The sequence below is a fragment of the Colias philodice genome, chromosome 15, assembly GCF_061535455.1.
Source record: "Colias philodice isolate Cphi_HAF_F1 chromosome 15, ilColPhil1 Martin Lab GWU primary, whole genome shotgun sequence".
In the NCBI taxonomy this organism is placed as follows: Eukaryota; Metazoa; Arthropoda; class Insecta; order Lepidoptera; family Pieridae; genus Colias; species Colias philodice.
In genome coordinates this window covers 8,029,168-8,041,729 of record NC_143100.1, presented here as the reverse complement: position 1 = coordinate 8,041,729, position 12,562 = coordinate 8,029,168, and the positions used below count along the sequence as shown (strand labels likewise).

Sequence of the window (12,562 nt, the reverse complement as noted above, 5' to 3'; positions counted from 1 at the left end):
ACGATTGCCCGCTTTGCCCGAAGGGGAGGCCTAAAGCGGGCTTTCGTTTAGGGCAAAACGGGCAGTAGTTGGGTAAAGCGGGCAGGCCTGGATTTAAACAGTAGATTTCAAAATATACAGCCACAAATAATATATACAATAATAAATAGAGTAAAAGACACAAAAATATTTTATAAGTTATGTATTTCAAACAGTCATACAATTATTTTTAAATGAATATATGAAACAAAGGAACTTAGGAGCTTTAAACTTTTAGGTACAATATTTCCAGATATATCTGAAATAATATTTAAAAAAATAACGCCCTGTTTACAGTCTATCATTATTTAGTCTCTAATAAGCGATACAATTATTTCATATATATATTTTTTTATAAATTCTAAAATAATGTAATAGGTAGGTACACAAGTTCCAAAAATTCTTGTTTAGACAGCCCGTAAAATAAAGAGTCCATGTGGAATACGTATTCCAAAAGCTCCATTTCTTGTTCCGTAGAAAAGACAGTAAGTAGGAAACCTACCAAGCTTTACATTACACGAACCCAATTTAAGATGTCTGCAATGTCGTTCTTGGAATCCCATATTTAGTAGTTACTTTTTTGACAGGTTTTCCTAACTCTTGCACTTCTCGTTTTGTTTGCTGCATAGTTGAGCATTGCCATGAGGCTTGTGAAGTTTTACGCTTATATTTACGCCGGTCATAAGCTGAAAGGAAAAAGCAAATTAACAAAAGAATGTAACATTTTAGCGGACGGGGCAAAGCGGGCGCGTGCCCGCTTTACCCTGCCCGCTTTGCCTTTTTCGACATTTGAAAGGTTCAGACGAAATTCTACCTCAAAATTTTTAGACACGTGGATTTTTATGGAACCAAAATATGGCCAGATCACCACTTAATAACTAACGAATTTTGGTTAAAGGATTGTAAACACCAAAATAAAAAGAACACATATTACATACCTTGCAATATTTTTCAAAAATCGTCGAAAAACATTTATTTGTTGCAGCTTGTAAATGCGTGCTCGCAAGCGAATCCAACGACTGCCGCGAGGTGGGAGGGGTGTGGGGATCGTGCTCACGAGTCGCGCGCGCGCCATTATTTAAAATTCCGATACTATACTGAGTGCCCTCTTTAGGCTCTGTGCCCACTTTAGGCCCCTTTCCCCTACGTCTGGCGCTTTTTTGTAAAAAATTGGTTACAAATGTTAAAATTCATAAATACTAAGAATGTGCACAAGTTTATCTGTAGTGTTTGTTTAGGGTAAGTTCTTGCGATTTCCTTTTATCACCAGACCAGGGAAATTTTACAAAAATAGAAAAACCTCTATAATGTAATACGATTATTATAAAAATAATGTGTATAAAGTTATTGTAATGTTACTATAAATTAATAAATATTTTATAAGTTTGTTTTTGTTAAAAAGTAACCTATACCATAATAGAAATAGTTTGATTTGAAGTGACTGTGATGTTCCTAGACAGTATTATAGGAAACGCTAGAATTAATAAGTTGACCGAGTGCCGAATTAAAAGCTAAGTTGACAACTATGTAGAATAAGAATAAGTTACGTACAAACTTTTGTTGATTATTAATAAATTATAACAAATAAAATGTTAAATAATAAGACCATTGTTTTATTTTACATTAAAAACAGAAGAAGAACAAAATAATAAAACAACGATTCCGTAAAACATTTATTACTTTGCTTTGTGTAAACAAAGAAGTATCTTAAAAATGATACAACACACTATTACTGGATTCCTAAACAAAACGTACATTTGCAAGTACATTGAATGAATTACATACTATTCAAAATTATTATTATCTTCAACGTTTAAGGTATCTGAGACGTTACTATGTTTACAGTGTCTCGGTTTACAAATACGGCTTTTCACTACTTTCTGACAAGGGTTTCCTAAGCCGGAGGCGGGACGCTGTAAAAAAAGAATAATAATAGATACAGATAATACGACAAATTGTTTAAAACTTGTTACTGGCTGAAATAGTAAACTATTTAAAACTTATTTCAGGTTATTTCTACGAAAAAAGTTTACTTCTACCAAACTTCTACGAAGATAGAAACTACTTAAATTAATTATTAAATTTTTTAATAATTAATATTTAATTAACTATATTTAACTAGTAATTTACTAGTTAAATATAGTTAAATAATTTTTCATATTATTAATTTAAATGAATTTCAGCGTCTGATAAAAATGTTATAGATATTGCAAATTATTAACTGAGCTATAGGTATATTTTTATTTTAACTGTCATCTGTATCAAACTGTGTTATTGAACGAAATGTTTTATATTTAACAATTGCGTCTGTTCCAAAACCTTGTGTTAAATATAAAATCTATTTCTTTCTAACCTTATCGTTTCCTTTATTACTGAAAGGCCGTTACATATTTTTATTGTTCTGCAGAATAAACAAAACCATTTGTTTATAATCATTAAATGCACGAAATAGTGCACGAGTGATATAGGTACGTTTAAATTACAGTAATAACTAATAACATAATTATTGATATAATTTTATTTTAAAAATTATTTATTAAGCTTCTTCGATTTATTTTTAGCACGTATCTATACAAAACTTGAAGCAGTAAATTTATGAATGTGTAGAACGGTTTTCTTACAATAACACGCAAGCAAAACTGCGGGCGGAAAGCTAGTGCTAATTTTAAGTCTGTGAAGGTCATTGACGACCGACGTTACGTGAAAACTTGTAAACTACAAGTAGAATATAAATTCGATTTCAATAGCCAACAAAATTCGCAAATGGAAAACAAGAGTAAATAATTAAAATATGAAAAAGTTTGTATGTATTTGAAATATTTGAACCCGCATGGTTTGGCACCGTTGTGATTTGGTTGTGCGACGATTTGCGAATTAAAAAATATTAATTATTTATAAATTACATTAGAATCTATAAAATTAAATAAAAACCATGAATCCATTAACAATTAATAATAAAACACAACAAACCTGAACGAGCCTGAAGTTAAGTTTAACTGCAACATCGCATTCTCCGAAACACTCGGACCAGCCGAGCCACGGACCCATCTCGCAGTTCACGTCTTCTGGCCACCATCAATATACACAAACATTTAACTATTAAACCTTGCATTCTTTGTATTCATTAACAAATCAAATATGAAAAAACCTGAAGTCTGTTTTTTCATATTTAATTTGTTAAGCAGAGTTTCATTTGCAATTTACTGATGCTGACAACATTCTAAGTTATTTGAACTTGCAAATTCAATCTAAATCTCTATGTCCCTGTTGTTTCAAAGTAATTCTATCAAACGACTTTATTATTAATTATTTGATTTCTACATTCTAACCTATAAAATCATGATTTTATGTATGTTTGTATTTAACTCACCAACCGGTGGAGCGTCGTTTTGTAGTACTTCATTATCGACCGCAGGTGGTGTCGCTTTGAGTTTTTTAGTGCTCGCCTCTACTACGGGTGGGATTACTACAAAATAACAAGCTCTATTACGAATATAAAAAAGATAATTATCAATCTATGCATTCAGTATCTATTTTCCCGAAAACAGTCACTTTACTATAAAATAACCAAAAAATAAGGGAAAAATATGAAGTCCAGACCTTACACTTCATCGTCTTAATACTGAAATGTTTTTCTATAAACACAGCAAAAAACTTGTTAAATTCTACCTTATTGATTTAGAACATAAGCTGACCTAACCTAAAAACATCAAAACACATATAAAATAATTACCAGTGCCCGCATCATTCCGTCCAACACATGCTTTTTCACAAGTCTGTCTATCGCGGAAGTTATTGGAGTTGCCCCCACACCCTGTATACCCGAAGGGCTCACAAATCCCGCGCTTGGAGTCGAAGAACCAACGCTCCTCGTAGCTTCGGCATGGACCCACTGATATGGGTAATTTGCATATTTCTGGTGATAAAAATATGGTAAGAATTTTCTACCTATAGACAATGATATTTTATGTATAGATACGTTATATACTCACAATTTAACCAAAAAAAATGCTTCATATGCAGTGTCAGGCACACACAAATACAATTTTCATTTTACTTAATTTATTACATTGACAGACTGTATAAGAGAGACGGCTCTAATAAAATGATATAAATAAAAAAGACAAAGATAGTTTGTCACTTCCGCGCAGGTGTAAGCAAAAGTCATAAGAATTCACCAATTAAATATAAATAAACAAATAGTTGCCATGGTAATTGGCATAGATAAACGACACAGAAGGTTCAATGTTATAGATGTTAGGTTTCCTGCACAAGTAAATAAATGTGACAATTTCATTTACTATTTTATGATTATTAATTATTATGATGTCGTATTAAAATGAAAACAAAAATAAAAAACTTTTTTGGAGATATAACTGTATTAAAAAGTATTTATTACTAGCTGTGGTGTTCGTTTAAGTCATCATCATTTCACCCGATAATCACCCACTGCTGAGCATACTGCATATAGTCCTCCTTATAGAACTCCATAAGGACCGATCTTACGCTATTCGTTTCAAGGCAGTTCCCGAAACCCGTACAAGGTCATCACTCCAACTTGTAGGATAATTATAATAATAGTGGTGCCTAAATGAAAAAAAAAAGGATGAAATAAAAGAAAGGATGAAGTATAAGCCTTTTTATCTAAAACACAAATAAAATTTATGTTCAATAGCTATTTACAAAAAAGCAAATAGCCTTTTTCGTCAGTAGCGATAATCTTTTCTTCAATGTATACGTATATTCAACATCATTTTTGCAAACAAACATTTTTGCCATCACGATTTCATTGTATATAATAAATAGATATATTTGTTAATTATATGCACTGTGTGGATTTAAATATAAAATTAATCAAGTATTTACCCAAATCGAAATTAATAAAATAACCGTTCTATTTTCAATAATCGTATCTACATGATAATCTTTGAACACAGTGTGCGCTAGCTTTGTCACACTAGTGATTGTAGCAATGTTTTATCCCTTTCATTATTTCAATACACGTGTCAAGCAAGTGTCATTAACCCATTGACCACCGTAAGGCCCGATCGGGGCGCGACACAATAGATTTTCTATTGTGTCTGTGATTCCGAGGACTGATGGATTAATAAAGAATTGTAAATTGTTATTTTTACTCTTAAACTGTAATAATTTAATATATTTTGCTGTGATATGATATTCCTTTATCTTTCTTTATTTTTTTGCACGAATACGTGGACTTTCTGAACACACAGGAAGGCATTTTCGACAACTTTAATGTACCTATCGGCACACGCGCTCACTGGGACCGGTGACAATCTGACTGATTGCATTGGTCCCAAATAGGACCAATTCACGGAATCAGTTTTGGTGCGTTGATGACGTATCTACCTCTTGTTTCTATATATAATATCATTGCCTATAGATACCGAAAATCGAATTATAAATTGAATTCATAAAAAATCATATCAAACCAGCAAGCGGCATAGTATACATATATATTATTTAACGTTTAAGTCTCGGAATCCTTATCAAGTAAAACGCAAAATTAATTTAAGTCTTCATAATGACCGTAAAAAAATATACTTCAGCTGTTACACGAAATAAAAAAAGTTTAAAAACTTCGTTCGAACTTAATAGTTAGTACCAATTACGACATTTAATCACTGTGCTATAATGAACCCGAAAAAAAAAACCAAAAAACATACGGAAAATTCAGAAAAAATCCGTCATTAACTAAGTTAACAGCTTCGACACTTACCAAATGGTATTCCACCATCACAAGAGCTGTCGTCCCCATCGCATAGAGCCTCTTGCTGAGTCAACGTGAACTGACATCTGTCTAGATGCTCCTGGACTAGAAGGTCTACGTTTGGGTTGTCACTCGTTATGTTCTCAGCAGGGAATGTCTATAGAATAGATCAATAATTCATTCAATATTACATAATATATTTCCTTGATTTGCTTTCAATTGGAAGTTGTTTCTATGTTTTATATTCATGTATGATCATTGATCAATTATGTTTTAAAATATATTATAGGAAAAAATAAGAATGCAATTTATATTGAGAAAGTCTCCGGGACACCCATTAGTCAAAGCCAATATTTATTTTTAAATTGAAATTGTATGAAATTTAAAGACATTTCGAGAATAGCACCAAAATAACCAACTTTACCAAGTTTTGGAACTCCGCGAACCGCTGGTTCCAGTCGCTAAGCAACCGCCTTGTCAACAGTTTCTGAACCCTTGGATCCTTCGAAATGTACATCCTTGTCCGGATCCTACGACCTCGCCCGCACTTCGCAGAACACGGTGACCACGCCCCCCATGGTGTTACCGCGCACTCTCCGCGTGGGTTATCCTAAGTAACGATAAAATAAACGTCTATACTTAATAAATAATAATATTCAAAATTGATTAAGTATAATAATAATTACGAAAATTTGTAAATTGGAAAATAAATAAAGCAACTTAAAGGTCTTAACTTAAAGGTCTTAACTTACCACAAAGAACCAATCGTAGTTAGATGCATTTGCAAATTGTCCTGGAGGCCTGTATAAAAAAATATGAATGTTTAAAAATAATCAAATATATGAAAAGAAACATTGGAATACAAATCATTTTTTCCTTACAAAAATATCTAATGATATCTAATGAGTGCGATTTAAAAAAAATTATAGTAGGTACCTATAAGTGGAAATCGCGCTGAAAAGGTGTTTATTTATTATTTCTACATCTACACATAATGACACGCACTTGAAGCACGGTCCCGCCTCGCACGGCATGGCTTGGCTCAGCACGATCCTCGCTCGAAAGCCCACGTTGCAGCGCTTGAGCGCGCGTGGGGCGATGTAGTGGCGCGTACGGGCGCGCACGCCGCACCCCGCGCACGGCGACCACTCCGACCAGGGGGACACTGCGCAAGGACCGGTGGACTCCGCGGGATCCGGCTCGTATTCCGATTGTACTCTGTGTTTGTTTTTAATTTAAATTTTATTTAAAACAGGCATGTGGTGCTTTCTTGTAAAAGGCTAGGAGCTTCCTTCAAATCACATTTAAAATGCAATTTTGATTTCCATAGCATTTAATTTTTTTTTTAATTACCTTTATAATATTCAATTAGGCGAAAATCACCTGCAATGCAACCTCGGTCCTTGGCAGCGTCTATAGTCCGTGAGCGGAGTCCTACAAGCGTCAGCCTTCGCCCTCGCGGGCCACAGATAATGCCGCTGGCGGGCCGCATGTCCCTCCCCGCACGTGACGCTGCACGGGCCCCAGGGGCCCCACGCATGAGTGGCGCAAGAGCCCCCACCAGTACGAATCACTCCTTCGGGAGTTTTCTCACTACCTGGTTCTGAGCCTTTTTATAGAAAAGATATAATCTAAAGTGATTTTCAAAATGTTATTAGCTAATTAACAGCTTAAGTTGTTAGGTTAACTATAGCTGTTAACCTAACAACCTTATATTTCCTAATAATGCTAAGATGGGTACGTGATGACTTGTTCTGTTATTTTTGCTCTATTTTCATTAGAAATATTCTTAAATGAATTTAAAAGCACTCTATAAACATTCGTTACGCGCTCATTTACACATAAATCATTAAAAATCATAATCAAATTCCACGTAACTTTTATTTTCCACCAAATCCTACACACACCTGTAACATCACAAGACTTTTCATACAATCGCAGTCTATTAAGGCGAAGCCGTGCAAATGGCCGCATCTCGCCCGTAGAGCTGTAGAAAGGCGACCGAACATCGCGCGGCCACTCCGGGCGTAGAGCGCGAACCGGCGCCGGTGGTAAGGTTGGACTACGTCTGGACTGATTACGATTGAGAAAATATATTATGTTTGTTGATTGTAATATATGTATAAAGTATATGTAATGTATAAAGGAGTTATTTAGTAGATACCTATGATTTGTATTTGCAATGTTTAGGCTCTACAATTTTAATAAATAATGAATACTATTTTTTCTCCCACATGATAGATACGGTAAATAAACTAAAATGTGTCATAATCACGTACTGTATAACTTATTCCACTATCCGTCCCCGCATCATAAGGGTATAGCGGCAGAACTGCAGATCGTCTCCAAGTGCAGTTCAAGTTACATAGCTCCAGCGCAGACACGCCAACAATCCAGTCAGGTGATGGAGCTAGTTTAGACGCTAATGACACCAGATGGTGTTTAGCGTCCACTCGGAACACTGCAAAAGTACTGGGTATACCAGTGCCGGCCACTTGCTGCCAGGATATGCCGCGAGCTTTGATTATAGTGCGTATGTGATCGCTCTGTACAAACAGAATTAAAAGGCAAACTATTATATAATGTCACGAAATTCCATATGAGTTATTATGCTATTTTATTTTCTTTTCGTACTTACGAATGACACACGAAACATACCTCCGATTTCAGCTCTTTTTCCAATGTCGTGGTGGTCCCATCATCAGCCAATCTCCTCAACCCAGCGGTGGCCACCCGACCCTCCTGCCACACCCTGAACTGCGCGGTATGAGATGCACCAATCACATCTCCGAAATGAGCTCTAGCTGATTCCGGTGGAAATTCCTTTGGATGCGTGTTACGAGACCATAGACCTTCGAAGGTTACCTAAAGAAAATTGTTAATAATTGCAGACTGCACTTGAAATAAAATTACGAGGACTTGCAAATTCTTGTTATTTAATTTGTATCATAAGAAAAAATAATATATGTAAGTATATTCCGATTATTTTGTATATTCTCAATCAGCATTCTCAATCTTTTGGGCACATCGAAGTCTATATTTTCTATACGACTAACATGGAATTAAAAAGTAGATACAATTCAAACACAATAGATACCATCTTCATAGTCCATTCTTGTGATTGATTGAACACGAGTATAATCTCTATATCTAGTTAATTAAATGTAAAATAAATAAAATCCAAATACATGTTCAACTCACCTCATACTTAGCTTCATCACAAGCGCAGCAGGGCTCCACTATAGGAGGCTGCCTATCAGGTGTTGTGGGTAAAACAGGAGCCGGGCATAACTTACGCACAAGGGACGAAACCGCGCCCGTATCGGGGTGGAACGCACGTGCGCATAGACGCACGCATGTTTGAATTGAACCGGACGGCGCATTCCATATCACCTGAAAGAAAAGTTTATTATAAACTCTACCATTAAAAATGCTTAAATATTTCAGAACGAAAGATTTTTTCCAAAAAAAATTCGGTGGAAAATGTAGGTACTGATAGAAACGCGGAGCAATAATTACTAGATTTACTTAGTGGAAAAAATATATCGTCAACCATACTTCTGACAATTTTTAACTGATAGCTCATCCTTACCAACCTGTATTTCAGTTTTAGGGTGTGCAGTTGCATTATCCACCGCGGGCATGCAGGATTCATGTGGTTTTGTTTGGGCATCATAAGCCTGAAATATACCTGGAGACTCATTGCTTATGGTAATATTAGTAGTGTTGGCACTTGAATTAAAACCATGATCCAATTCCGCCCAAATGATAAAGCCTATAAACGGTGTGGGCCCTTGGCCACCATCAACACCTTGTAATGATACTGAAAAAAAAAACTACCATTGTTATTACTTTGTATACTATTTTGTCCATTTCAAAGAATTTCACGTGTAGTTGTTTCGTTGTTTCAGTTTTAAAAATATCAGATCAATTTTAAATATTCTTTTACTTCTAGAAAACTACAATTTTGATAAACTAATTGATTTTAAGCTCAGTTAAAAAGCTGGTTCCAGTGATAGAATTATGAATTCTCAATTCAGTACTTCAAATGGATGAGCATAAAGTTCAAAGGGGTGCGAGGATAGCTATTGTACGTCATAGGTGCCTATATCAACAGATAATATTATAATACTATACTAACGTATTATATGATTTGTGTCGAGATGTCTGCCGATAATTGCGTTATCCGTAACCGCACTCAGAGCTCTCCCAGATATAGGACATACTAGGTTATACAGAACACTCTATTCAAATTGCATTACGTATTCAATATAGTTGAGGCATACTAGGAAATTAATTTCCATATATTGAAACTATCCCTGTACAAAGTTAACAGAATACAAATTGTTGAAATTCACTAAACCGCACTTTTAGCTTGAATTAGGTTTCAAACATACGAATGACCGCAGGTAAAGTGGTAAGCTCGCTACAATCTAAATGTCCTATGTTCGATTCGAATCGGCTAGTGAAAAATGGTGTGAAACCCAAACCTCATTAGCACGGGACTATACATGTCTCGCAATGAAGAAAATTAATCCAGTTTTTCGTATACCTACTACAACGTCTGAGAATTAACATTCATTGATTATATTATGCATAAAAACCAGAATGCGTTAGTTAAATGAACGGGATTTAAAAGTCGCGCAGTCATCGTGGTACCTTTTTTCCGAGGCTAAAAAACGGTGTAGAAATCTTGACCCTAATATCGAGTGGTCATCCAATTTGCGCTACCGTAGCGTCGCAAACAGCTTTTTTATTTACCTCACTCATTTTTTGTGGATTTGTGCGTGTTTTAAAATGTTTTATCTGACTTTCAATAAATTTATAAATCTGTTTAACTTTATTTTCATTTAAACTTTAACAGATTTTGTAAATCACGGTTTAAATATTTATCCTAAGTGATGTACAATTATTAGTAGTAGGAGGCAGGAGCGGCTAGTTGAAATATAAACAATACTGAAAACAAAGTATTACCTGAGTAAAGTTCACCCGGTAGATATAAATCGGGGTCTCCAGCTACCCCCAGTTTATAATGTGCGTCCGCGGGCTGAGCGTGCGGCGGGGCGCGCTCGCAGGGTCCCGGCGCACCCCATACAAGGGGGATAAACGATATGATCATCAGCAACAACATAGTGGATTTAAATCTTCCTTATCTAGTCTAAAAATTTTCACATATTTCTTATAAAATCGAGAAAATTACGCACTGGTTCTTAAGTAACTACAGCCTATAGCGGGTTTTTATAAAAAAAAAAAAATATTTTCACATTAAAACATGGCAATGATTACTTGAGGCATACTTTAATGATACCTACATATTTGTGCATATTCAAATTGTACATATGTAATTTTAAAGTATAGGATTACCAACACTCCAATTTGTTCAATATATATTTTTTTTAATATTTGTTTATCTTTAATTTTATAACTTAAATTGTATTAGACTTATACATATATATGTATGTACTTAAACTCAAATTTTTAAAACACTCAATTACATTCTGTACAAGTTTTACTTGGTCAAATATATAAATTTCTATCATTAATTAATGTATATATATATAATTATATTATATATTAAAATATAAATTCAGAAACTGTATATCCGCGCTTTATGCATTCATTTATTATTTTGTATTTAATCAATCACTCCTTGCAATAAAATATTAATACCAATAGCTATAAATGCTTGTAATAAAAATAGAAAAATCATTTAAAATTCACGAATCGATTCTTATTAATATTTATGAGCCTATATTAAAGCCCTTAGTATATCATGCACCCGCAGGTATCCAGGTACCTACACAAAGAGCACTATAATCTAATAATCCAACCATACTTGACGACACAAAGGAGTATCACCTTTATCATTACTCAGTACTTTTATCATATACAAGTACTCAATCAAATGACAAACTAATTGGATATTAGCAATATATTTCTTTGTTATTATGTTACGAAAAGCGCGTTCGGTCATCCACCCGCGCTACGAGGCTCTCGCCACAGTACTGCGGTTTCATCCCTTGAAGCGGGGTGAGCCTGGATTTATTTACCTTAATTTGATACGCATGAACGATTCGAAATGCGCATTATTTTAATATATTGAATTAAATTGCGACATCTACTTCATCTTTATTAATTAATGTTTTCTCTTAAATATTCCGCGTGCATCAAAATTATTTTTTTAATCAATTATGTAAATTGAAAAAGTACACAATTTGCTGTAGGTTTTTCTAATGTTTTCTGAATTCAGGTAAAACATGCACTAGTATGTGCTCAGTATAAATGTTGAAAAATAAATTTATTATACCTAATTACTTATATTGATCGTAAAAGCTCTACATTCAATAGCTCTATATTCAAGAGGGACCATTTGATGCTGAATTAATTTTAACAATTCGAGTATTCCGAGCTTATTTAGTATCTACAAATAAACATAAGAAAGCTTTCCAATTTATTATTAAAGCTCTTTTATTCGCGAGCAAAAGCAAGTATTTCTGTAGCATAATATGTGTTATTTTGGTAAGATATATCATTGCCAAGTATGTATCATTATAATTTGTTTAGTAGTTTTCGCGTGAAAGAGAGGTTGGGTACATCCACACATTCTTATGTGTTTATATATGCGAAAGTCTGTATTCTACCTAGTCTTAGCCGATTTCGGAAAATTTTAGTACGGACATAGAACGCTTAAACGCGCGAATTTGGTTTTTTTTTATTAGAAAATTAAAATATTTTACATGGATTAAGCTATCACGTGATAAGTACGTAATATGTAATTCATGATATCATGCTATTCTTAGCAATCGAGAAGCT

At 34.2% G+C, this 12,562-nt stretch overlaps 1 protein-coding gene across 1 annotated transcript; it reads right to left on the bottom strand.

The window, feature by feature from the left end:
* Positions 1-1,687: 1,687 nt before the first annotated feature.
* On the bottom strand, positions 1,688-11,761 carry LOC149482381 (spondin-1-like). The gene is made up of 16 exons (XM_089704005.1): positions 11,609-11,761; positions 10,724-10,907; positions 9,346-9,572; positions 8,951-9,142; positions 8,408-8,614; positions 8,029-8,295; positions 7,657-7,822; positions 7,133-7,358; positions 6,755-6,967; positions 6,502-6,550; positions 6,174-6,359; positions 5,759-5,906; positions 3,752-3,934; positions 3,389-3,484; positions 2,989-3,083; positions 1,688-1,931 (listed from the first exon to the last, which is right to left on the bottom strand). Exons 2-16 carry the CDS (start codon positions 10,878-10,880, stop codon positions 1,803-1,805), a joined length of 2,541 nt encoding a protein of 846 aa, XP_089560131.1. The 5' UTR covers positions 10,881-10,907; positions 11,609-11,761; the 3' UTR covers positions 1,688-1,802.
* Positions 11,762-12,562: the final 801 nt, after the last annotated feature.

What these genes read in the sequence shown, in the direction of transcription:
- LOC149482381 (XM_089704005.1), bottom strand. Translation starts at nt 10,880, where the DNA reads ATGTTGTTGCTGATGATCATATCGTTTATCCCCCTTGTATGGGGTGCG. An exon ending in AAAGTCTTGTGATGTTACAG is followed by an intron (nt 7,359 to 7,656) that starts GTGTGTGTAGGA and finishes TTCTATAAAAAG; the next exon opens with GCTCAGAACCAGGTAGTGAG. An exon ending in ACGGAATGATGCGGGCACTG is followed by an intron (nt 3,485 to 3,751) that starts GTAATTATTTTA and finishes GTTATTTTGTAG; the next exon opens with TAATCCCACCCGTAGTAGAG.